The sequence below is a fragment of the Electrona antarctica genome (assembly GCF_951216825.1).
Source record: "Electrona antarctica genome assembly, chromosome: 14".
NCBI classification, from domain to species: Eukaryota; Metazoa; Chordata; class Actinopteri; order Myctophiformes; family Myctophidae; genus Electrona; species Electrona antarctica.
In genome coordinates this window covers 11159610-11185905 of record NC_136795.1, presented here as the reverse complement: position 1 = coordinate 11185905, position 26296 = coordinate 11159610, and the positions used below count along the sequence as shown (strand labels likewise).

The 26296-nt window shown below is 43.7% G+C and overlaps 1 protein-coding gene across 7 annotated transcripts; it reads right to left on the bottom strand.

Annotated features, from left to right (window-relative positions):
- Positions 1 to 460: 460 nt before the first annotated feature.
- LOC306937445 (SWI/SNF-related matrix-associated actin-dependent regulator of chromatin subfamily E member 1-like) lies at positions 461 to 25565 on the bottom strand. 7 transcript variants are annotated; one of them, XM_079521204.1, is made up of 11 exons: positions 25079 to 25565; positions 10081 to 10140; positions 9536 to 9579; positions 8674 to 8772; positions 5319 to 5411; positions 4544 to 4675; positions 3880 to 4051; positions 2565 to 2737; positions 2280 to 2381; positions 1259 to 1550; positions 461 to 928 (listed from the first exon to the last, which is right to left on the bottom strand). In XM_079521204.1, exons 2-11 carry the CDS (start codon positions 10085 to 10087, stop codon positions 471 to 473), a joined length of 1572 nt encoding a protein of 523 aa, XP_079377330.1. In that variant the 5' UTR covers positions 10088 to 10140; positions 25079 to 25565; the 3' UTR covers positions 461 to 470. The 7 variants fall into 7 exon arrangements, with proteins under 7 accessions (XP_079377330.1, XP_079377333.1, XP_079377331.1 ...); XM_079521207.1 differs by having other exon boundaries at positions 25140 to 25565; XM_079521205.1 differs by lacking the exon at positions 25079 to 25565 and adding an exon at positions 14050 to 14088.
- Between the last annotated feature and the right edge of the window lie 731 nt (positions 25566 to 26296).

The window sequence follows — 26296 nt, the reverse complement described above, 5'->3', positions numbered from 1 at the left end:
TTACTCTCTGCTGATTTCTGATCGTCTGCACCTTTGTTAAATTGACACGCACACATATACACACACACTCCTCTCACTCTCTGTCGCTCTAATTAATTAGTCTCATGTCTAGCAGCTGCGCATAGTTTCTGCCGGCGGATCCTGCCGGGAGCTGCCTATGCCATAAAAAGCATAGGTGAGTTCCAGGCTACTGATCACATGACCCCAAGTTCTAGACCTCCAGGTCTGGGCTACACAGAATTGTGTATAATTTGTGTTTATAATTTCCACACAACATTTCTAAGGTATATTAATGAGTATGAAAATGAGTGGTCCCCTTTAAGAGCTTTGTAACTCCGAGTGTACAAATGGAATCACAATGGACCCATTTCCATGTGTACACGCTCAGAGTTAAGAGGACTTTGCAGTTCAGATTGAGGGTCCCAGAGATGGACATGGTATTAAACTGGGGGTCTTTTGAGAAACAGTTATTATGCCATAGGCTGTGCTGGCTGGCTGGGTGGTGGGGGAGGCGGTGGCGGTGGTGGCGGTTGTGCCGGAGGCGGTGGAGCTGGTTCTTCCGGTGCAGGGGGAGGGGCCGGCGGCGGGTTAGGATTCACCACGACCGAGCTGGGCTCCTTGGCCACCGGTGGGTCCGGGAGAGGGACCGGAGGAGGTACGGAGGTGTTGCTGTTGTCAGAGGAGGAGGTAGGGGTCCCCGTGCTGCTGCTGCTGTTGCTGTTGTCGTTGCTGGGCGTGTTGTCGCCCATAGTGGTGCTCTCCCTGGGGGGGTTGCTGGGGGGTGGGCCCGGTTTGTCAGAGGGGGAGGAAGAACGGGGTTCAGACGGCGGGCCAGTGGGTGGAGGCGGTGGTGGTTGTTGTTGTGGGGGTGGTGGTGGTGGAGGAGGAGCCTGCGGTGTGGTGGAGCGCTCAGGAGGCATTGCCTCATCTGTGAGAGGACAGACATGGAGGAAGACGTAGTACAGAGAGACAGGGTGCATCAGTTAAACATCAAAGTCGAGCTTACCAATTACCATGGTGATTACAGTTGGGAGTTTTTTCACTAGTTTTTCCCATTTTCAATTCAAATTGAATTAGTGTTTCAACACCGTTTAAAAAGCATGATAGCTACTCCTAGTCGACTGCTGGACTCTAGATGGCGATGTGAACATCACCATCTAGTGGCTAACTAAGGAGTTACCTCCCACAGAAAAATCTGAAAACACGTGTGAGTGTGTACTGTATGTAATAGTATTCATGTAATTGTGCATATATCTACCTGTCTCCATTGGTGTTGGCTTGTCCTCCTCTTTGCTCCCTGAGGTTGAGTTAGCTGCAGCACCAGCATTAGCCATGCTCTGTTCCAGGCTGCTGCTAGCAGCAGTCTTGTTTGCAAGCTCCTGATGTTGCTGCTGATGCAGCTGCTGTTCCTGAGCCTGCTGGGCAGCTTTCTCGGCCTGTTCGGCCGCCTCTCGCTCCCTCTCCTCCGCCCGGCGCCTGGCTGCCTCCTCCGCAGCAGCCATCTCTGCAGCCAGCTTCTCCATGTCCACCTCCACCTTCTGGCTGCAAAGCTGGACACAGATTCAATTGGATAAGATTAGAGTAGATCCCACTTGTCCCAGCGGAGAAATTAAACGGTAGCCTCCCAAGATAAATACAAAATAATGCAGGCATCAAATCAAACCGAAACGGGAGGCATACTTTGGTTAGACATACCATTGGTTAGACATAGCATTGGTCCGACTGGATTAAGGTTGGTGAGGGGTGCGTTAAAACGACCAGATTAAGGTTGGTGAGGTTTTTTTTCTTCTAAAACTCTTAACTGTGATCTTTCATTTGTGTACGTTTTGTTTTTGTGCATTGTATTATTATATTTCATTTTTTTCCTTTCCTTTGAATGGGGGGGGTGGGGAGGGTTTGTGTGTATGTGATGTGAATGTTTGTACAGTATGTCTCGTCTTTAAACCTGAAAATGTATAAATAAAATTGTAAAAAAAAAGAAGAAAAGAAGTTGGTGAGGGGTGCGTTAAGATGACCGGATTAAGGTTGGTGAGGGGTGCGTTAAAATGACCGGATTAAGGTTGGTGAGGGGGCTATTGGTGTTTTGACCTTTCTGGACGGGAACCCCTTTTGGGGTTCTTGTTGCTATGTATAGTATATAGCAGCATAACATTTTTGAAATTTTTGAATAAATATTTTCAGAAAACGGGTCAGGATTTAGAAGGGTTTTTTAGAATCGCACTCAGTCCTAAATGGGTTAAGAACTTACTATTGGGAACACTTTAGGGAGTAAATTGTACCCGTTTGAGTTCAGTGTTGAAGGAGTCTGTGGTCTCCAGGAAACGTCTCTTCTTGTCCTGGTGACGATCTTCAATCTGTAGCAGCTCTGCCTCCAGCTTCCTCTGCAATATCAGGCACAAGTGAGAAACAGTGTTTCTTCAAACTAGAGGCGGGGAGTCATCTTTCCCCTAGGTTCACCCGGTCAATCAATTTCATGCAAAGTGCACATCTTCCTGCTACTACAACAAGGTGGGTATCATGCTAGTTCAAAATAGGTGTTATAAGGGGGTGTGTGTGTGTCATACCTGGTGAACCATGAGTGACTGGACCTGTCTCTTGAGAACCTGCATGCGAGCAGTAGTCACCACAGAGCGCACATCTGGAACCACAATCTCACTCAGGATGTCGCTGATGAGTCGGTGGTTCCTCTGGAAACGGGCCGCAGCCGTGTGCTTCACCGAAAAACCATCATCATAGTCTGTAGAGGCGAGGAGAAAGGAAAGAGAAATAAATAGAGGACATGGGCTGGTTGGCTCAATTAGGAAGATTTGTTTTTGCCAGAATTGATATTCTTTTATCTATAGCTTTATCTCAACTTACTAATACTGATTGAGCAATACAATACAAGGTGTTAAGGCCAACCACACAAGGCACAATAACTAAATTAGAAAGAAAAGTATGTGAGCATTCAACACTGAAATTGTCGTTATAGTGGTATGGACTCCACTTGAGTAAGAACGATAAATAAAAATCAATACATTTATAGTTAGTTTCTGTGCTTTGTGTGGGCAGCCCATTATTCTATGGCTGTACAATATTCTTTGCCAAGTATTAAATGTTATTTATTGTAAATAGTCATGTAATGGCCCCTACAGACTGTAGGAGTTTTAAAGTAGTCTGCGAGTCATCAGATCTTTATGTATTTCACACTACAGGAGTCTTTTTTTTAAATTGACTGGCATTATATCTGTGTGGCTTTCACACTAAACGATTGATAGACTAGGCATCACACACTGCAGGAGTTCATCAAGATGCAATCCAGACCTGATACATATAGGCTACATCATTTGTTTTTTATTCCAATTCATTTTGACATCTCACGCATGTGCAGGATGCGGATGCCGTGATACAAGCACGAGACCCCCCCCCCCCACACACACACACACACACACACACACTCCACACACGGGAATAGTCAGGCTACACAGGGCGAAATGTTTGTGATAGCTTATAGCCTACGTGCGCTATAGAGAGACAGGACGTTAAATCTTGATTTTCATTAAATAATTCTGTCTCTCTCTGTATGCGTGTAGTGTACACACACACACACACACACACACACACACACACACACAGCGCTATATCTTCTCGCAGAGCCTTTCACCACACACAGCGAGCAAAACCTCGGTTTTGATCAAAGCCCAATCTTGCATCAGATCGGGAGTAGTCAGCGAGCGCCAAAAATGGTCCCAGACAGCATAATCAGAGCAAATATCGTGCAGTGTGTACGAGCCATAAGTGATTTTTCACAAACTGCTGCATATGAATTAAAGGGAGAGAAACTCACTCCGCTGGTTAACTACTAGTGGACATGAAGAAAGTGAAACATCATATATGTACCATCAGGGTCCTCAGCCGGCTGGATGCTCATGTAGGGCTCTCCCTTGTCCATACGACTCTGTCTCTGTCTGCTCTCCTCCTCCATTGCCGCCTCGGCACGATTTTTGGCGTTGACATATGCCAGGTAGGCTGGGGAGTTGTGGTAGGCCTTCAGGTTGTCATTGTACTCAATCTGAACAATGGAAGGAAACGCATCAGTTAAGGGAGGTGGATGAGATACATTTTAAAAAGTTTGTTTCAACCGATCAATTACTTTTTCCAGACGGTCAAAACTACTACAGACACATGGACTATGTACCTTTCCCTTGCTTGATGCGATACAGAAAAGGGCCCCCTTTCAGTTTCATTTGTACAGCTAGTGTGAGAGTAGATCGGATCAGAATAAACATTTAATCCTCCGAAGTTGTCGGCTATTTTCACATGAGTCATTAAAATGTCAGTAGCGAAACTGTAACGGATGCAACCGGCCAAGGCTGCATTCAAGAGTATTGAAACGTGAAACCATTTGTTTTTATGTCAATCGTAGTACTGACGTGATTGAGTCCATACCATGAAAGGCATCGAATTCGGTACTCAGCCCCATTCCCAACTTGATAAAGACAGGCCCGTGAAAGTGTTAGTTAACAATTCCTGGTCTCTGGTCAGGACCTTAACGGCAGCTCACCTTCTCAGCCTCATATTCGTTCAGGTAGTCCTGCTTCTCTTCGTCCGTCAGGTCCCTCCACATCCCTCCGATGATCTTTCCGATCTCCCACAACTTCAGGTCTGGGTTGGATGCCTTCACTTGGTCCCATACCTGACGTACACACACGCAAAAATAGCACATGGTCAGGTCAATACAAGAGGCCTTGCAACCAAATGAAAATCTAAGTTGGGGATCACTACAGGAGAAAGAAGAGGAAAACTGGGAAAATGGTCAGATTTATAGACCAGTAAAAGGAAGGAAGCATGAAAGGAGGTAAACATACAAGGGAGTGGGCTAAGAACAAGGAGAGGGCAGCAGTGCAAAAGAACGGGAGGGGGGGGGGGGGGGGCACTAAGAATTCACTTAAAACTATCTATCACAACAGAGAGGAAGATGAGATCAACAGGAGAACAGAGAAGGAGGAACGGTGTGTTCCGGTTGAGGACGGCGGCGGTGGTGTCGCGAGACAGCTGTCTCCCAACCTCTAACCCTATATGACCCTTCACTTCAGGGCCAGACAGACAGGGACCGTGAAACCTTGGGGGTCCAAAGGCCAAGGGCATTTGCATTTGTGGAGGGAGGGGGGGGGGGTTAACAAGGGGGGGGGGGGGGGGCTACCCCCACAAACCTACTACTCGTTTGAGGGGGTGCTGGGGTAGTTGGGAGCTAGGTTGGGTAGGTGGTTGGTTGGTTGGATGGAGTTACTCCACCTGAGACAAGCAGTAAAAGCAGACACCGTGGGTGGGTGTCTTACCTTCCTGCTTACCTTCCGGCTGTACCGCATGTAAGGCATCAGGGGCTTGTCTGGAGGTTTGGGGGGCTTTGGCACAGTGACGCCCGTGGAGTTCTGTAGAGAGAGAGAGAGAGAGAGAGAGAGAGAGAGAGAGAGAGAGAGAGAGAGAGAGAGAGCATTGAGTAAGGTAAGATGAGAATGGAAGGAAGAGCGAGAGGGGAATGGAGAACAGGGGAGAATACGTTGGGGCAGGGATAGAAAGAAAGAGGGTGATGAAGGGAGAGAAAGAAAACAGTAAATCATGGTTAATTAACAAAACAAAAAATAGTACACATAGGCTATGTAGCATTCAAGTATTTCCATTGATTAACTAAAACTATCACTGATTAAATACAAATATTATCACTCAAAAAAATGTAACTATAAAGTCTCATGGAAACAGGAGGGGATATTTGAGTCATTAAACGATGGCATGGCTTGATCTATTTTTGGGAACCGTCACACAAACACTAGAATGGGCCAAAACAAAGACCAGACCTTCCAGGTTTGATGGTGCTGGCTCAGACAATACATAACATAAACAGGTGCTGTGGCGAGTAGGTGTGCCAAGTCACAAGCCCTGAACGACACAAAGATAAGGGCACACAAACAGCCATGATGTCAAACTGGTAAAGGCCAAACCATGCTAGATATATGGATTTGATTTGTTGTTGACCTCAACAACTGAATTATTTAGCCATGCGGATCAGGGGTCCTGATTAGACAGTTCATGTCATTTTCATCTCGACACTGAAAAGCGGTTTCCTCACAGACAAGATGACAGGTAGACGAAGAGGGTCCGTGGCTTATTGAGAGATGGAGGGGGGTGCATGGGGGACTGATGAGAAACATCCGTCAACAGTTGCAGCATTGACGTTAGAACTGGCCATGCAGTGTTGCTAAAGCTACTATTGACATGCTGCTCTGCAGTGCTTACAGTCCAAATGACACTAACTGCTTGCTAAATTATTTTAACATTCAAGCAAGTTGCATCCCCCCACCCCCACCCCCCCACACAATTCAATTCAATTTAATTAAAAGGGCTTTATTGGCATGAGAAAACATACGTTTACATTGCCAAAGCAGACACACACACACACACAATATGATGTGTGATAAACACCAGCCAATGGCAATTATATTTTGGGTTGCTGATGTATGGACACAACCCTGGATGTTTACATTTTATTGATGCAGTGCATTACTTCAAAGCACTAATAAGCTATTATAGAACCATTTTAATTTCACTGCAAAATGTTCCATGGAATATCTTCCATGGCAAATGTACATGAAACTGTGAATGGAGGTGAAGTGGAGCAGAAAGCCACAACAAAGCTACCAGGGTGGTGTATTCCATAATCTATAGACATAGAACGGTAGATGCCTCGGCTCTGGGGCGTCTATATCTCAGGCGCCATTTCAGGGAAGGCAAGCTTCCACGTGCGTCACAGAAGGGGACGTTCGGTAGACCAGTCAATGTAATAGTTTGTTTTCTCATGCCAATAAAGCTCCTTTGAATTGAAAAGTCCCCGAAAAAAGACGCGCTGTGATTGGCCAGTAGTCACTTTGGCACGTGCCTTCTGCACTTCCGCCTTCCCTGCGATACAGGTCGCTCTTATGAACTGCAGCGGCCAAAGAGGTATCTAGGTTTTTATATCTATGGTATATTCAGCCTCAAACTTTGTGCCAACTTTGACCTGGAAGCTGAAGGTGACCTTTTCCACACACGTTCATGGGGGCACAGCTTCAGCTGCTGACAATTACAAAAATATGCCCTGATCATCAAGTCAAATTACTGTGACTACTAATTTTGCTGCTCTTGAAGTGTGGCCTATATTGATGTCTTTACTCTATAAACTCTTTTCCCATTTTCATATTCTTGGCCATTTCCTCCTGGTATTTAACTACCATCAAGCCCTCATCATTCTCTCTCTCTCCTCACACCATCCTATCAGCTCATCACCCACCTCTGCTTTAACCTTTCCAACCATTATTCATGAGCCATCTATTCCCACATCATCTCTTCTCCTTGCATATCACCCCATTTGTCATTCACTGTATTATTAGCTCCTTCTAACCATTTTAATCCAGAATTTAAAAAGGTCCATTCCACTGGTAAAAGTGCAAAGGGAAATGTGCAAATGTGGCATTTCAGTAGAGTACTAGGCTAACACATGATTATTTAACCAATTATTCCATAGACCCAAAACTCGGCTTCACATGCATTGTTGGATTCAGGCATGATATCTGGCCTAAATTATCATTTAATATAATTGGTGCACTATTTTGCCACACCTTTCTTGCAGCAACCAACTGTTCACGCAAACAAGTTACTGAACAGGGAGATTCCAGACTAGCTAACCAGCAGCGAGGAGCAAATTTGATTCTGTACAAAATCCACAAGCTGAACTCTAATCAACCATTTAATGAATTAGGTGAGCCAGTAAGACCACTTTTGTTGAGGTTTGGGTTGTGTAGTTACTTTGCCATGATGTAACTCCAAATGTGGACAAGAAATACAAAATAACTGCTCCAGTGATTAGAAATTGATAATTCAAAATATGCTCCTCATTGATTTACATTGTACGCTAAAACACTCTCAAAGTCACTCTTTTAGTACGTAAACAAACACAAACAAAGTTGATTCAGACATATGGAGCTTCACCAAAATTCATGTGGTTTTATTTTTTCATAAAAATGTTAACTTCCTGTTGATTTGTCCATTTTATTGGGAAGAAAACCCGGACTGGATCCGTGGATCGGGATCCAGATCTTCAAATAGTAAAATCAACAGGACGTTAACATTTTTATGAAAAAATAAAACCACATGAATTTTGGTGAAGCTCCATATTGTCTGAATCAACTTTGTTTGTGTTTGTTTACGTACTAAAAGAGTTACTTTGAGAGTGTTTTAGCATACAATGTAAATCAATGAGGAGCATATTTTGAATTATCAATTCTGATCACTGGAACATATTTTTTAATTTCTTGTCCACATGTGGAGTTACATCATGGCAAGGTAACTTGCACAACTCAAACCTAAAAAAAAGTGGTCTTACCCTTTAAGACTGGACAATCAAGCTGTTAATCAAATCCCAGTTGTGAATTTCACTCTTCCTAATGAGCTTAGTATAGCAGAAATGGCTAACAAAATGTGTATTTCTTTTAGTGTGTGAATTACGCTTTTGATAGAATTGATACGGTGATATGCCAACGATAGCAACTGCATTTTTAGCCAATGGAATGGGTCTTTAAGAACCACCCACTCCACGCCCCACTACCACCTTTTCCTCTTTCCCCTCCCTCTGCTTTTTCCATCCCTCCTTCCATTCATTACCCTGCTGGAACCTGCGGCGCTCCCTCCCAGCCGGAGGTTGTTGTAGGCCAGATGGCTGTAAGGGTTGTAGCCCACAAACCCTGGGGTGGAAGGCATTTGCTGATGGAAGACAAATGAGACAAAACACGAATGAGAAATGGCACACAAACAAGAGGAGGGAAGAGGAATAAACATGTAAATAAAAGAAAACAAAAAAATAAACAAGAAATAAACATGAAAAATAAAGTTTGCTTGTTTGTAATGGTTTGCATATGTCATGTCATCATGCAAGGCAAAATAAGCAGGCGACTGGCTGGCTGGCATTCAGGATGAGTGCACAACAAAGTGAACGTTGCAGCTAGGACAGGCTCATGCAGAAAGCTGAAAATGAACAAGGGTTTTTGGTTTGAAAGGCGACGTTTGGAGCCAGCTGCGGCATTACATTTCCGTGTCAATCTTTCATTGTGTTGTGCCCTGCTGCTGAATGCAAGGTTGCAAGTCAAATGTTACAACAGCACGTTGAGCATGTTTTCTAGCCTACCAACATTATAGAAGGAAATATTTAAAATCAAAGATTTAAACACCGTTTGGATTCCACAAACTACAAAAAGTTATTCAATCTCTGGGTAAATTAACCTCATCCATGTCTGGAACAGTTTTGAAGTGGTGATATGACAGGAAATGGACGGAATACAAAGACGTGAAAGTCTCATGGTGGTGGTGATGATGGGGAGGGGGGGGGGGGGGGGGGGGGGGCTGAAAGAGATTTGTGGCTCACTATATGCAGATTATAGAAGACTGAAAATTAGAGAGAAACCGTGGCTTTTAGCCATTATACCCCGATAAGTGCTACGATTCCTGAAAAGCAGTGTGGTGTACTTACTGTTGTGGGAGCAGGGGGAGGGGGAGGGGCATAGGATGGCCGTTCTGCAGGAGAACAAAACAAAACATATTTAATTATCCAATCCACCTTATTTATAGAGCAGTGTTGAACCACACACACACACACACACACACACACACACACACACACACACACACACACACACACACACACACACACACACACACACACACACACACACACACACACACACACACACACACACACACCTGTCAAAGGTTGCTTATTTCTGCCTGGTTTAGGCAGTTCCACAATGCAAGCAGAGAACGGTGTATTACCTATTTGGCTTATACAAGTACAGATCTCAATCTCCATTTAGTCTAAGTAAAGTTCACAGTAGAGAATAGGTTGACAATCAAGTTGAGTTCAAGTAATCATCATTAATATTTCCTCATATGAAACAGCTACTAAAAAAGGACTAGATGATTTGTAAAATTAAAATGTCTCAGCCTTTTTCATATTTGCAACACTTGGAATTTAGGGTGCTTCTCTTAAATAGCATTTGCACGTTTACTTATACTTACTTGACATCTTGGAAGATGGACTGTATGTAGGCTAGTTTAAGCTATTTCCATCACAGTACTCTGTAATAACAATAATAAAAGGTTAAAACAATCGGACACAGAAAAAGATAACCCAACCAACCACTTTACCACTGTAATCACTTCGGTAATTACAAATAGACAAATCATTTGTAACTATTGATTGATTGAATACTTAATTAACAGTTTGAAAAAAGGTACAGTGGTACGAATTATACAAAAGGTGCTGAAATGATAACACAAAAAGCTTTTTGTGGGACTTATAAAGTGACGTATTTCCATTGTGGTCCAGTGTATTCAGTTAATCGAGACATATGAAAGACTAGCCCCAAATATGTTCCCTCAGACTGAGGGAACATATTGGGGCTAATAAAGACAAACAATATGCAAAACGTCCTCTACCACACACACACACACACAGTCACACACTCTGTCTTGACAGCATACATGGGGACCAAATGGACCCATACAGGTCTATTTGTTCCCTTTATACACTGCCAGGGAGATTCGTTAAATGTCTCATTCCACTGTGTGTGTAAATGAATGAATTGAGTGTGTATCCTCGAGCATGGCCTACTAGCCAATGGTGGCTAAAACAAAAGGGACTAACGCAGGCGTTGAACTCCCATCTCTTTTTTTAGAGGAATGCATTCAAATGAACCCAATTTCCCAAAAGACAAGTAACGGAAGTGTCATTTCGACGACGTAGTCCGTCGACATAATAAATGTAACGTTAAATGGAGGTTTATTTGTGCCAAAGGTAAGAGTAGCTACTGCTAGGCTAGCTGGCTACATGCACGAGCAGCGTTAGCTGGCCGAGGTTAACCTCGCTTTGAACTACCTGAAGGCAAACACAGTTATTCTGACATAGTAGTAGGTGTTAGAATCGGCGCGGCGAGACGACAAGCAGATGCAAATACACAAATGAATATAGTAAATGAAACATGAATGAATGTACATACTTTATCCCTCCTTTGTTTCCTCGACGCGCCTGTTTGCACTCTGCACTGACTCAATACTGACGGGTTGCCAGGTCGGTATGTCATTATCACCCCATAATCATAATGCACTTGCTCCGGCAGACAGTAGCCTATATCCAGATTATGCACCAGTTTAGTAAACGAAAATGAGACAAACCTCCCACAAACATGTGAGGATTAAACACAACTCTTCTAATACCATTAATTTAAAGCTCCACTTTAAATTAAACTGATTTCACTCGATGTAGATAATAGATGTTTCCATTACTCTTTCACACCAACCTGGCAACCGAATTGAAAAAATGTGATAGAAATTCATTCCTGATTTTGTAAATAAAATAACCTCATGATTTCCTTTAAAATTATTAATATATCAAATAACTGTCTGTCTGTCTATTTATACGTCTCTAAATGTTTTGATGAATTGAACAAGGTGGACCCTCTTGTAAACAAGTGTAATGCTTAATTGGGTCGTCCACTCAGTTAAGTCTTTGTATTGAGTTTGTGCTTGAAATGTACTGTAATTCTGCAAACTGTTAATACATATTTCAATCAATCAATGTCTGTCATAAAGGTTTGCACAAAGTGAATAGTAAACTATACATAATAGGCAAGAATTGGAGAGTCTGGATTGGTCCGATGAGCTTAAAAGTACACTTGTCGAAGAAGCTTGGCTTGGCTTCAAAACCAAATTTACATCAGTACTGAACAACATGACTCCTTTGAGAACCATCAGGGTCAAAACCCGATCAGAGCCATGGATGAATTCGGACAAACTGACTGCAATTAAAGCCAGAGACAAAAAATGCTCTGAATTTCTAAAATGCAAGTCAAAGCTTGCCAAGCGCTTCGACAGTGATCTCCAAGCTCAGTTGGACAACCTAAAAACCCAACGAAACAAGCTAAGAAATATTGTTACTGCCATGACCAAATCAGCTAAAAGAAACTTTATCAATGATAAAGCTGAGGAAAACAAAAACAATCCTCGGGAGCTCTGGAAGCTACTCAACAACCAACTAGGCTGCAGTCAGAAACTGAAAACCAGGTTTTCAAACATAAATGGTAAATGGTAAATGGTGCATTTATATAGCGCCTTTGTTGATTGTGCATTACATTCACCCTTTCACGCACACATTCATACACCGATGGCAACGGAAACCATGCAAGGCACCAACTAGCACATCAGGAGCAATTAGGGGTTCAGTGTCTTGCTCAAGGACACTTCGACAGTAACTCTGGGGGAGCCCGGGTTTGAACTGGCAACCTTGCGGTTACCATCCAGGCACTCTACCCCCGAACCACCGCCGCCGCCGCCCCGGTACATAAACATCAAATCGAACGACACTGTCATCACTGACAAGCTTGATGTGGCCAACTACTTGAACATTTTTACAAACATAGCAACAACGCTGGTTAACAAACTGCCCTCCCACTCTGGGCTCTTTGGTGTAGAGCACATTCAAACCTTCTACAGAAACCTAGGTGTTTGTAAAGACGATTTTAAACTAGTTATGGTAACAACTGATGAGGTACTTAAGACATTGAGTGCCCTCCAACCCCACAAGGCCACTGGCCATGACAATATTCCCTCCACATTTCTCAGAGACTCGGCCATCTCTATAGCTCCAATCATCACCCACATAGTAAACCTCTCCATCAAACAGGGACAGGTCCCCCAAGATTTCAAACTGGCCAAAGTAACCCCCCTGCACAAGAAGTGCAGGGGGGTTACTACCACCCTACCGCCCTATTTCTATTCTAAGCTCCATCTCGAAAGTGATGGAAAAAATAGTCTATGAACAGGTTGAAAAGTATACTATCTTGCCACAAATAAATTAATGTATGAGTTCCAATCTGGCTTCAGAACATCCCACTCCACTGACACATGCCTCCTCTATTTGAGCGACCACATCAAACACGAGGTGGATGCTGGAAAATACTGTGGCATGGTCATGCTGGACCTCCAAAAGGCTTTAGACACAGTGAACCACTCCATACTGGTTAACAAGCTAAAAGCAATTGGTTTTGATAGCACATCAGTGAGCTGGATGCAATCCTACCTGGAGGGGAGAGAACAGATGGTGGAGGTGAACGGAACACTGTCCCCCCCCCCCTCCCAGTGAGCTGTGGCGTTCCTCAAGGAAGCATACTAGGGCCTTTACTGTTCCTAATATGTAAACGCTTGTAACTGCAACTTGTTCCTGTTCGCAGATGACTCAGCACTGCTAGTCTCGGACAGGAACAAACTGCAGGTTGAAAAGTCCTTCAGCTCTAGTCTGAACTCGGTAAAATCTGCACCTGGCTCGCTGTAACAAAAACACCTTGAAGACCCTAACAGGAGCCCTCGTACAAGGTTTCTTTGACTATGCATGCACAGCACCTCAAAGGCCCTTAAAACAAGGCTCCAGACTTCCCAAAACAAACTGGTCAGGCTCCTACCGAACCCACCTCACCCACCTCACCCCTGCCCACTTTGACAGGCTGGAATTGCTTAGGGTCGACGACAGAGTACAGCATCTTGCAATGGGTCTGGTCCACAAGATTCGATACCACCACCACCAAGATACCCATGTACCTGTCTAAATAATTCCTTAATGTTAACGAAGTCCACACCCACAACACCAGAGGGAGTGCAACAAACCATGTGCAACCCAGATTCGGCACAAAAAAAGGGACTAAGTTATTTTCGACATTAACGTTTTGAGGCACTTGTGCTTCGGACAAGTACATTTCCCAATTCCCATTCCCAAATTTTTAATCAACTAACTGTAAGTTGGTGTTGGTGGAGACATGTTTGAATATTAGATGAATATTAATAAGTTAATAGCCCCAGAATGTGTGATCCTTCTTACATACATTTCATGTATTCCAAATAGACAGTCATAGATCGGTCCTATCCGCGCATGGTTAACAGACTGACCAATGACCATGTCTCATGTAAACTTGCAGGCAGCACTGCGTGTGTACTCACCCAGTAATTAATTCCTAAGACTTTGAGTCAAATATTGTTGTCTATAACATGCAAGGACTATTTTAAAATTGTGTGTTGAAATTTAAATAATCACTGATTGCCAATTGTCTCTCCTGCACCGCTGGTGGCATTTCCCTTGATGAGGAAGGGGCCAAGTGCTATGCAGGAGAGGGGTGTTTCTTATGCTGCAGTCTTATAATTGTAATTGACATTCTAGGGCTTGACGATATTGGAAAGGTGATTATTAGGAAAGCCAGACAATAATGCCAGACAATATTGTTGGCTGCATCACAGAAAAAGTTAAAGCAAGAGTCACTTGTCCAACGGAAAAGTAAAATGTGAATGCACTTGTCCAGAAAGATTTATTACTTGTCCCGGACAACCGGACAAGCCTGGCAAGCCCTGGCATCAGGAAGGATGTTGGATGTGAATTATTGAGCGACGGACTAATTCAATTTCAATTCAAATGAGCTTTATTGGCATGAGAAAACATACGGCCAAAGCAAGTGTTGTTATACAGTCAGGGTATAGCCTAAAGCTTTTTTGAAACAAATAGCAGCATTCCCTGGCAGTCACTTTGGGACAAATATCAGCATTTTTCCCCAAGACTATTTAATAGTATAAAAAAAAAAATCACACCATAATGTGAAGTGAGTGGTGCCTTGGAGTCAAGCATGAGGGTTGCAATGACCCCTGCTTCCTGGCCTGTGTGTGTGTGTGTGTGTGTGTGTGTGTGTGTGTGTGTGTGTGTGTGTGTGTGTGTGTGTGTGTGTGTGTGTGTGTGTGTGTGACCCCAATCAGCTGCAGGGGTCAATGGGTCGTGCTACAAACATACAGACAGACGTACACACGCGGAAAGTCATTGGAGCAGCCAGTCATGGACAATTGGAGCGGTTAGGCACCGCTAAGCAGGGCCAAATTAGCCATTGGGCCAATGGGGCCAGGGGCCCTTGGCTCTCATGCAGGGGCCCTTTGGGGAAATTGGACCACGCGGTACTTGGTTTGAGGCCCTTCAGTGGCCGTTGATTTAGTTAAATGTAGGTAAAAAAAAGATTAACACGAACATTTCGCACACACGGGCGCCACAAAAAATACCGTCCCAGGGGCCCTTGTGGGGGTTAATCCATCCCTGGTTTAAAGGTAGCAGCTCTGTACATGTGCAGTAGGTCTAGCGGTCTACTCGGTACAGATAGTAGTCCTTAGGGTGGTTGTATTCGATTCGATCGTAGCATTTCACTACTGATTTTGCACATTGTTGTATTTCTCCCAATAGGTATGGGAGTTTTTATCGTTGGTCATATTTAGTTTCAAACTCACTTTGGGTGTGTGTAATCTGTGGGCTGGGAAGTATTTGTCTCTGATGTCTTGGTATAGTGGGCAGGTCAGGTGGTTAGAAAGTGTAGATCTGTTTCCACCATATTTGATGTGCAGTGGCAGTGGGTGTATAGTCTGTCTTCCCTTGGGAGCGGGGATCCGTCTATGGAGGCCTTTCTCTATTGCAAGACGGTGTTCACCGAGTCTGTAACCTACCTAGTCAAGGCTTTCCTAAGTTTTGTCATTTTCTGTGCTCAGGTATTCAGCCAATGTATCTTTTTCGTGATAATAGCATTCCATTTTCTGTACCACAGTGTGTCTCTGTATTCACTTCTCAAGGAGACACTAACTACGTGCACACACACACAGTCTGTGCGACAGACTGTGTGTGTATGAGAGAGAGAGAGAGTGCGTGCGTGACACACACACAGCTAACCGGACGAAGATGTATTGACATCGTTTTGCCTGCACCCTGTAAATAAAGGCTTTAATTGTCCGAGACGGAACACACACACACACACACACACACACACACACACACACACACACACACACACACACACACACACACACACACACACACACACACACACACACACACACACACACACACACACACACACACACACACACACACACACACACACACACACACACACACACACACACACACACACACACACACACACACACACACCTGTCAGTGTGCATGCCGTCTCAAAGGTTTTCATGTCAACGACCCCCATATGTATTTGGCTGCGGACCGCCACCTGAAAATGTTTTGTAGACAGAGACCCTTTAAAGGTATATTCAGTGATTTCACTTAATTCAAATATCACTTATTTGTTCTTATTTTTTGGATAATCCTCCCTACTATAAAGTGTGCTGACCATATAAGGAGTTCCTCCCTGTCCCCAGTGAGCCCCTGGGGTCAAAAAACCCTAGTTTCGGTTTGGGCGGCAAAGCCTTCATCCAATCAGGTGGACCGTTTTTTTCCCCAAATCACCCAAATCACTGAATGCTCCTTTAAAGGTGTTAATTTATTTTCTTATTAAAAAATAACAGATCTACAAGCGCACAACTGCTTTAAAACCCGCTGTCTTAATACACTCATGCATACTTTGTATTCTTGAATCCAGTAGGCCTACAGGCAAGAAAGACTCTCTCTCTCTCTCTCTCTCTCTCTCTCTCTCTCTGTGTGTGGGGTGTCTCTACTGCAACACTAATGTCCACCAGTGGATGGCAGTAGTAGCTACGGATGAGCATTTAGATTCACACAGAAACCACATCACTACAAGTAGCTATTTCTTCTTATAACTGTGCATGAGCAAGTACCTAGAATGCCATGTCTATTGACCGGTCTTAAACTGGCCTTCTGGGTCAGCACTGACTCAGAATGAACATTGTAGACATATTGTGGATATTAAGGACAAGTACATCGTGGCCAATAGCTCAACATGTTCCATTAACCACCAGAAAGATAGTACGGATAGACCCAGAATTAATAGTTTTATTTTAGTATACCACAAAGTGCAGGGGGATTTATGGGATTGAACTGCAGTTTTTCCTTTCTTGCAGTTCTACCGGCCACTGTACCCCCTGAGTCACTGCCGCCCCTGACTAGTATCATGCACCCTAACTATTCCGTTATTGGGTTCCCCCACATTTTATCCACCATCTGCCACCATGTTACTAGCCTGCCGTGGCCAGTCTAATATCACTGCATAGATTTCTAGGGGTGGATTACAAAAAAAGAAAGCCTCTAGTGATAAACATAATTTGCATATACTGCGTCCTGATTTGTCTCTCACTACTTCAGAAGGAGTGAAATCCAATCACAACTGGGCGGTGCTATAGACCAAATCTGCCAAGGGCATTTTTTGCAATGGCAGATTTGTGTGTTTTCCAGGCTACATATGTATGTAAATCTGAATGATGCACTTTATTCTGAAACACCACCAGTCCCCTCGTAGTGTATCCCAGGTATCAGTTCCATGCTGTGCTCTGCTTGTTATAGTGTTATTTCTTACGATAGTATAGCTGTGCCAAGTGGGCCATTTTGTTCAAGTTTAACAAAGGGGAAGTGAATTTTGCCTCGACTGAAGGCAAGCACTGAAAACGATGTCCATCAATAGGCTTATATTATGTTATACCACCTGGATTTTAAGCCCAGTCCCCTGTGTGGGAGATCAAAGGGAGGAATCCCCACGGGTCTACTGTAGCTATGAGGATATGTAGGCTACAGTCAGTGAACCACTGAGTGCTTCTCAATGTGGGGTCCAGGGATCCTTTTTCTTTTTTATGTTTTTTATTTTTTGTGGCTTTCGCCTTTTTATTTTTGTATGGAGGGACAGACAGTAGGCTGACAGGAAATGGGGAGAGAGATGGGGGGGAAGACATGCAGTAAAAGCCGTCGGGATCGGAAGTCGAACCCGCGGCAGTGGTCCAGCCAAGGTCCCTGGACCACTGAGCCATGGCCCAGTCTCCAGGGATCCTTAAAGGGATCGTTCACCCCCAAAAATGTTTTTTCCCACTTGTTTTCCCTTCCCTTTCGTCGCATTCCTTTTTTTCCCTTCAAAATGTCCTTTGCTCTCCCCAGGTTGGCAGAGGGACTGAGTCCCTCTGCCAACCTGGGGATAGCAAAGGACTGACCTCATGCTTTTTTCAATGCATGAGGAGTCCAAGCCGCTTCTTTTCACATATAGAGACCAGGATTACTGCGTGTTTTTTTGTGAGGGTACCTACCCTAGGGGGACACGGGTCCGAGAACATGCAAACACAGACTCCACACAGAAAGGCCCTTTTGCCAACCACCTATAGGCTATGGGCACTGTTTTTGTCACATTCCCAAGCCAATAATTTGATGACAAACACTGGTTCCATATGGAGACACAAAGAGTCTCCTTTGTGTCTCCATAGGGAGTATAGGGAGCTGGTCATCACATTATTGGCTTAGGAATGCAACAAAAACTAAACAAATATGCATGAATTCAAGTCTCCATGGGGTGAGAAATCGGTAGGAAAATGGTTATTTGGGGCGTGAACTATCCCTTTAAAGTACCGGGGTGTACCGGGATGTCCCCAGCAAGGCAGCAACGAATCAAAAATCAAGCATGAATAGCTATTTTATCACTACTCATACAGGTACAAGAAGCAAATATGCGAGGTCCTCAAAAGTACTGTGCCACAATAAGAAAAAGCCTTCAACAAGTATCCACATCAACATATAACATAGTAATGGCAAGAGGGGGGGAAATATAGTGTACACACTGTACAATAAGGCATAGGGAAAATAAATGTGCATTAAGGCAAGGCCATTTTCTACAGAAACATTACAGCAGCTATAACAGTACTTTATACAAAAGCAGCAGTAGTCACAGTAGTCACATCAACATAACAAATGTTTTAGATATCTCGTATTTATATACACTATCAGCAAAACAACTGTTTCCTTGTATTTCTTTAAAGGAGCATTCAGTGATTTGGGTGATTTGGAAAACCACCCAGTCCGCCCCAGTAACAAAATGTGCACATGCACGCTCTACAGTGGGGGGAAGTGCAACAGGCCAACAGCATGCACCAAGGCCCGCCCCCACTCGATCATGATTGGAGGAAGGCCCCTCTCATCCTGATTGGATGACGGTTTTGCCACCCGCCACCAAAACTGAAACTAGGGTTTTTTGACCCCAGGGGCTCACTGGGGACAGGGAGGAACTCCTTATATGGTCAACACACTCTATAGTAGGGAGGATTATCCAGAAAAAAAAGTGATATTTGAATTAAGTCATATCACTGAATATACCTTTAATACAATAGCAGCAGTAGTACCATCAACACTATACTGTATGCACATTTTGGTTGATCATAATATATAGGGTGACTACAGTTTCAAGTGCCAACCTACTTAATCTTTCGTTATTTTCCCCCAGTGGTTGAACGGGAACCCCTTTTGGTGTTTTAACTAAGCATAATGTTATACTTTAGCTATTGAAAAACAGCAGATCTACAAGTTCATAGCGCGCCACCAAGTGGCACGGTACGAGCTTGTAGGTCTGCTATTTTTGAAAAATCGTGAAAATGCGGCACAAATCTTTGAATATAATATATTCTTTCAGACAGGCCTAAATGGGTTAAGAACCACTGGAGTAGGCTTCTGGACAGGGTATAATCTGCTATATTTACCCGTTTGACATCCCTCCATTAGGACACCATGTATATCCATGTCACATTAACGTAATCACGGTTGAAAACATGGTATCCTGCATGGGAAAACAAACATCTACCGCCCAGAGAAAGGTGAATCCAGGTGAATGTCAACATAGACATTAGGGTTCTTGACGTCAGGCAGGGCTACTGTTTAGTTTATCTCTCTCACACACACACACACACACACACACACACACACACACACACACACACACACACACACACACACACACACACACACACACACACACACACACACACACACACACACACACACACACACACACACACACACACACACACACACACACACACACACACACACACACACACACACACACACACACACACCTTTCTAAAATAGCAGATCTACAAGCCGAGCAACTATTTTCAATTAATAAGAGTATAAAATAGGGTTGGTTACAGTGTTCCTCTGTTTTCTGGGAGCCAGTGCTTTATAATGGTCTATATATCTCCTATGTATACTGGCATGGTTGCAACTTCTCAGAGTCACATAAATGGGAAAGTATCCAGTCTCAAATGAGATCTTACAGTACATTAAACTTTGAGCATTTTTACAAAAGAATAAACATTGTGTGGCTGTACAAACAGAGGCTGATTACAAAATTACTGCAAAAAAAGAGACAGTTAACCACATCTCAATCATGAATTAGCCTATATAAGTGAGAATAGACTTACCTGTTTAAACTTTAGTCTGCAAGAAGTGCACAGGACCTTGCTTTAGTGTCTTTGGTCCAGGTTACAAATCAACAGCTTACAAAATAACACAGTCCAATACACATGAGGCCAAATCTATAACCAATAGGCAATTGGCCACTGTGTTACGCACATTAATTTCATCCCTGGTTCCTCACAGCTGTAGGCAATAGAGCCCATCATCTGTGCCTCATAAAGTTGTTCATGTTTCATGGCCCCTGGGTCCTCCCGGGGGCTTACACAGTATGTCTGATGGGATGGTTTATAGCAATGTCCCAAGGTGAGAGACCAAATTCTTAATTTAGGTACCTTGAAAAAAGTATAAAACATATAAAAAGAATTAAAAAAAAATAAAAAAATAAAAGGCCTTCAGGGGATGATGTAAAGTGATGTGAAGAAAAGGAGTAAAATGCAGTTGTTCTGACCATAATGTCACATGATGGCACCAAAAGAAATGCAAGGTCAGGGGAACAGAACTCGCATGCAGTCACAGAACTCGCAGAGCAGCAGCTCGCAATTCATTTTCAATGGGAGTCCCTGCATGGGTTTCACAGAGCAGCTCTGCTCCATGGCTGTGTTCTGCCCTCCTCCCCCCCATGGAGCAGAGCTGCTCTGTGAAACCCAGTGACTGCCATTGAAAATTAATTGCGAGCTGCTCTCCCCCCGCTCTCCCCCCGGGAACAGAGGGAGCGATTTTGTTTAAATAATGTGTACGGGGCCTCAGTGTGTTCTGTATGGTGTTTCACACAAGCCATTTTGTATTATTCCACTTCTTGCTTTTGCCTGCCCCATTTTATGGGAAGTTTAAGTTACTTAAATAAACCTCTTGAACTGTTAATCCCGCCTTTTGGTCGTAGGCTACTGCTTTTGACATTGATTGAATACTTTATTAACAAAAAAAGAGAACAGGATAGTACAGTTCAATACAAGGTCTGCTAAGAGGATTTAAACCCAAGAAAGCCTAAGGCTTCATGGTTCCATTGGGGTCCTTTGTACTCGAATCATCCAACTGTCTGGCATTGCCAGACTGATCGTGTTTGATCACTGACAATTTCCTGGGGAACCTTAGCCTCAGTCAATGCTAGGTTAAGGTCTGGTGAATTCGTTGTTTGAGGGGTGACGGCCTAAACGCAGAGGGTTCTCCAATGTTTTTAATTGGCCAATCTCAAGAGAAAAAAGCCATGGTGGCTTTAGCTGAGTGGGTACTGGGAAGAGTCTGGTAGTTAGAATGTCGCCACTTCGCCCCACGGCTCACCCACTCAATTTGTCAACGTGTCCTTGAGAATGACACCTATCCCATAACTTCTCACTAGGGTCTGTATTTATGGCAGCCACAGCTCCTATTAGTTAAGATGGGTAAATACAGAGGAAACACTACACATAATAATTATGTGGACATGTACTGTGGCAAATACCCCAACAACAACTAAAGTATTAGTAATAATATGAAGATAGTGTCACTTACGTACAATATGGTGTGGGTGGGGAAACGGGAAACACAATAAAAAGGTTTGCAAGGCTTTCATCAGCACTGAAATATGTTTACAGTATGCAACTGCTTTATAGTGAGGACATGTTGTCAATTCTCATTGAAAATCTCTGAGTTGCATTTCTCAGTTGGTTTCCAGCTAGTGGGAACGTAAATAAATAACGCAAAAGGCTGGAAGGAAGCCGGCTCCACCAGGTTCAACTTTCTTCTAGTACTTCTTCCAATAATAATTATTATAATACTAAAATAATTGTAACTTATGCATTTAAAAACCGACTGTTTTCATACTTGAATCGGACTGTTTTTAGTAATTATGCCTCTACGTTTTCTGCATCTTTCTTTTTGTACTGTCAAGATGTATTCTTTACCCAAATAAAGATGAATTATCTGTCTTCATGTGTGTGGTGGTATGGTATTTCAAGGTTGGTATTACTATTCAGCTTACACCCAGCCACTGCCAGGGTCTTGAACCTGTGACCTGCTCACCAGGCAGCCACTATCCATTCACCTATGGCTGTCCACTTATTCACTGGTTCTCAACATGAGTGTGTTAAGACAGTGTTTCTCAAAAGGGGTTGTGAGCTTGTAGTAGGGCATTCACTTCTAGTAATTTTTACTAGTTGACTAGTTGCCTAGTTTACTAGTCGACTAGTTGTTTAACTACCTATTATGTAAAAAATAAAATAAATTAAAAAAATAAATTCTTTTTTTTTGGGGAAATAAATATTTGTACATTGAAAAACGGTGTACATGGTGACTATAACTATAATCTACCTGATCTTGAGGCCTGTTCTATTTTTGAATAAAAAATATTAAATTAACTTATCTTCTCTTATATGGTCTCTAAAAAACAGAGATGTCATAGAGATTTCATATGTCAATTTGGAGGCCTTGACATGGAAATGTTTCAGAACCACTGTGTTAAGACAGTGGTTCAGGCACAATGATCAGTACTCAATATGCCTTTTGTCGAGAGACAGGCGGAGGAAGGGACAGTGAGTGTACAGTCAAGGCTGTGTGTGTGTGTGTGTGTGTGTGTGTGTGTGTGTGCACTCCTCGCAGTCACAGAAGCACTACATGCTGCCCAGGCTGCTTCCCACTCTGCAGTCCTGATTCTCCTAGACCTATCGGCGGCATTTGACACAGTGAACCACCAGCTGCTCCTAGGCACCCTAGCTGATCTAGGCATAGGCGGGACGGCGCTGAAGTGGTTCTCCTCCTACCTCTCTGACCGGACTTACCAGGTTTCTTGGAAAGGTTTGCTATCACCCCCCCGCACCCTCCAAACTGGGGTCCCACAGGGATCTGTACTTGGTCCCCTCCTCTTCTCACTGTACACTAAATCCCTTGGCACCATCATCTCTGCTCACAATATATCCTATCACTGCTATGCCGATGACACACAACTGTTTCTATCCTTCCCCCCCTCTGCCACCCAGGTAGAAGAGCGCATCACTGCATGCCTGGCTGACATCTCACAGTGGATGTCTTCCAACCACCTCAAGCTGAACCCAGACAAGACTGAGCTTCTGTTCTTCCCAGCTAAGTCCTGCCCTATGCGGGAGCTAACTATCTCCGTAGACAACGCCCTGGTAAAGTCTGTCCCGACAGCCAGGAACCTTGGTGTTGTCCTGGACAGTCAGCTCTCGTTCAAAACACACATCACAGCTGTCACTAGATCCTGTAGGTTTACACTCTACAACATACGACGAATTAGACCGTTCCTCACCCAGGAGTCAGCCCAGCTCCTAATCCAGACAACAGTCTTGTCAAAACTTGACTATTGCAACTCCCTCCTTACTGGCCTACCGGCATGTGCACTTAAGCCCCTCCAACTGATCCAAAATGCCGCAGCACGCTTGGTCTTCAACCAGCCAAAATTCTCACACGTCTCCCCCCTTCTCCGCTCGCTCCATTGGCTCCCGGTCGCTGCCCGCACAGAATACAAAACTCTGATGCTGGCATTCAAAGCAACCAAAGGCATGGCCCCCCCATATCTCACAAGTATGATCGTACCCTACAAACCCTCCCGCTCACTCAGATCAGCCAACGCAGGGAAGCTGGAGGTACCTTCACTAAAAACGCCGGGACAACGCTCCACACGTCCCAAACTCTTCTCCCTTCTGGCTCCAAAACTATGGAATGCACTTCCCATTGCAGTCAGAACTGCAGCCTCACTCCCAATCTTCCGCCGTAGTCTGAAAACCCACCTCTTCAGACTCCACCATGGCCCGTAGCACTTGCCCTAGCCTAGCCCCTTAGATAGCACATTATGTAGACTTAGATAGTATTTTAAACAGACTTATAGCTTGTTATGTAGACAGCTCTAGAATTGCACTTTATGTAGTCATAGCACTTTATAGTACACATGTATAATATATTATATAGTATAGTATGTATAGTTTACATAGATACTCCACTGTTACGTTCTTAGTTTACGCATGATTCATGATAACTACTTTTTATACATGTGATGTATGCCATGCTTTTTGTTTTTGCTTAATGTAAGTCGCTCTGGATTAAGAGCGTCTGCTAAATGCCTAAATTGTAAATTGTAAAATTGTGTGTGTGTGTGTGTGTGTGTGTGTGTGTGTGTGTGTGTGTGTGTGTGCGCGCGCACGCGTAATGCTCCACCACAAAGTCTAAGCGGTATCTTAGGAGTCTCCTTGAGAAGTGAATACAGAGGCACACTGTCGTACGCTGCTCAATAATTCACATCCAACATCTGTATATGATGCCTTTCTGTTCTCCTCATCAAAGCACGGCCCAAGAATCCCATCCTCCCACAAGTGCACTCGAACTCTACTCAGTTTAGTGCAACGTGAATGAATGACGGTTATTGTAACAGTTGCTGAGCGGTCAAGGCTCCAAGAATAGACGAAGTTCAAGAATGTAGTGTGGCACCCTCTTCCTGCCCAGAAGGTCACGGAGATCCACATCCCAGGCTTTGCGGGTTGTTCCTCAGACAAAACTAGTAACTAAAGGTGATCGAGCCTTTGCAGGTTTTGCCCCTCCTACGCTATGGAATGAGCTCCCCCTCCACCTAAGAACTGTGGATTCTGTGGACATTTTTAAAGGACTGTTAAACTCACCTTTTTAAACAGGCCTTTCCATAGCCGGCCTGGTTAAATGTTAAATGTTGATTGCTTTATTTTTAACTCTATTTTGTCTTACTTTATTAGTGATTTTGTTCTTGACTTGTTTTATTGACTATTGACTTGTTTTAATTTTATTGTTGTTAAAGCACTTTGTGACTGTAATTGTAATTACAGTCACAAAGTCACAAATTGTAATTCTCTGTACCCTTGTCCCTCTGGAACTGATGAAACGGCTCCAACAGCTTGATGTAGTTGGCAAAGCTTGCCTCTTGGTTAGTGGCTGTGTCCACCATGGGCTGGAAGCCTTCCTCGACAGCTCCCCCTGTGGCACCCTCTTCCTCCAAGAGTATGGCTTGCTATACTGCTGGTGATGTCGATTTGTAGGCATTCTGGACTGTCCTTTCTTCTTTTTCCGCTGCCACCACATGTAACAGTTGCCGAGCGGTCAAGGCTCCAAGAATAGACGAAGTCCAAGAATGTAGATCTTTTGTTGTATTTATTTACCTCCAAAACTGATGAACAGCCCATATATCGGATTGTCACACTGAGGCAAAACATAATACTGCAAAAATAATACTGGCCAAAATACACTTTCAAAAACCGAAAGTAAGAAATAAACACTTGATAACTAAACAAAGACAAAAACAACAAAAGAACTAAAGAAACTGAAAACAGGCTATGCCTTCCCTGAGGACCCTGGCAGCTCTCCCTTGGTGTTGTCTCTTTGCTGTCTCAAACCAACTGAGCAATTTTCCCCTCAACATTTCCAGCCTCCCTTATATACCAGGTGAGACCCACCCACAATGATTAGTCATTGAACAATCTACTCAAACAAGGTAAACCATGACCCATGAGTTAGACTAACTATACAATTACACATTTCCTTAATAGACTCTGAATGTTTTCCAAGGCATCAAATAAGTCACAAATCAATTATAATAGAATTAGGCAACACAGATAAGAGTATACACATAGCCACACCTCGAAGGAGTTTGATGACAGTCAATTAATGGAAGCAGCTGTGCAGTGTGCGTTTGGAATGTTCAGTTTTACATTGTGGAGTCTTCTAGTGTCTAGGGCACCGGTTGCCCCGTGACAGTTATAATGGAAATATAAAATATGAAAACTATAATATCAAATATACAAGACGTGCACAAGAGACGTACTGTATCAAACAGCAGCAGATAGATATCACACATGTAGGAAAAGTATGGGAATGGAAGTGTATCTATCTACAGTCATATATTCACGTGATAGTGGGAGCCTGACATGGTGACATGGCCCAACGCCTATTCAGCAGCCTGGCTGTGGAAAGTGCATGTCCCTTGTGTTCTGGCTGCTATGAAGAAAAAGAGTAGCCTAAATCACTTTCTCTGCTGAAGCGTCACCCTCCACCCCCAACAGGTTTATGCTAGGGGGCATA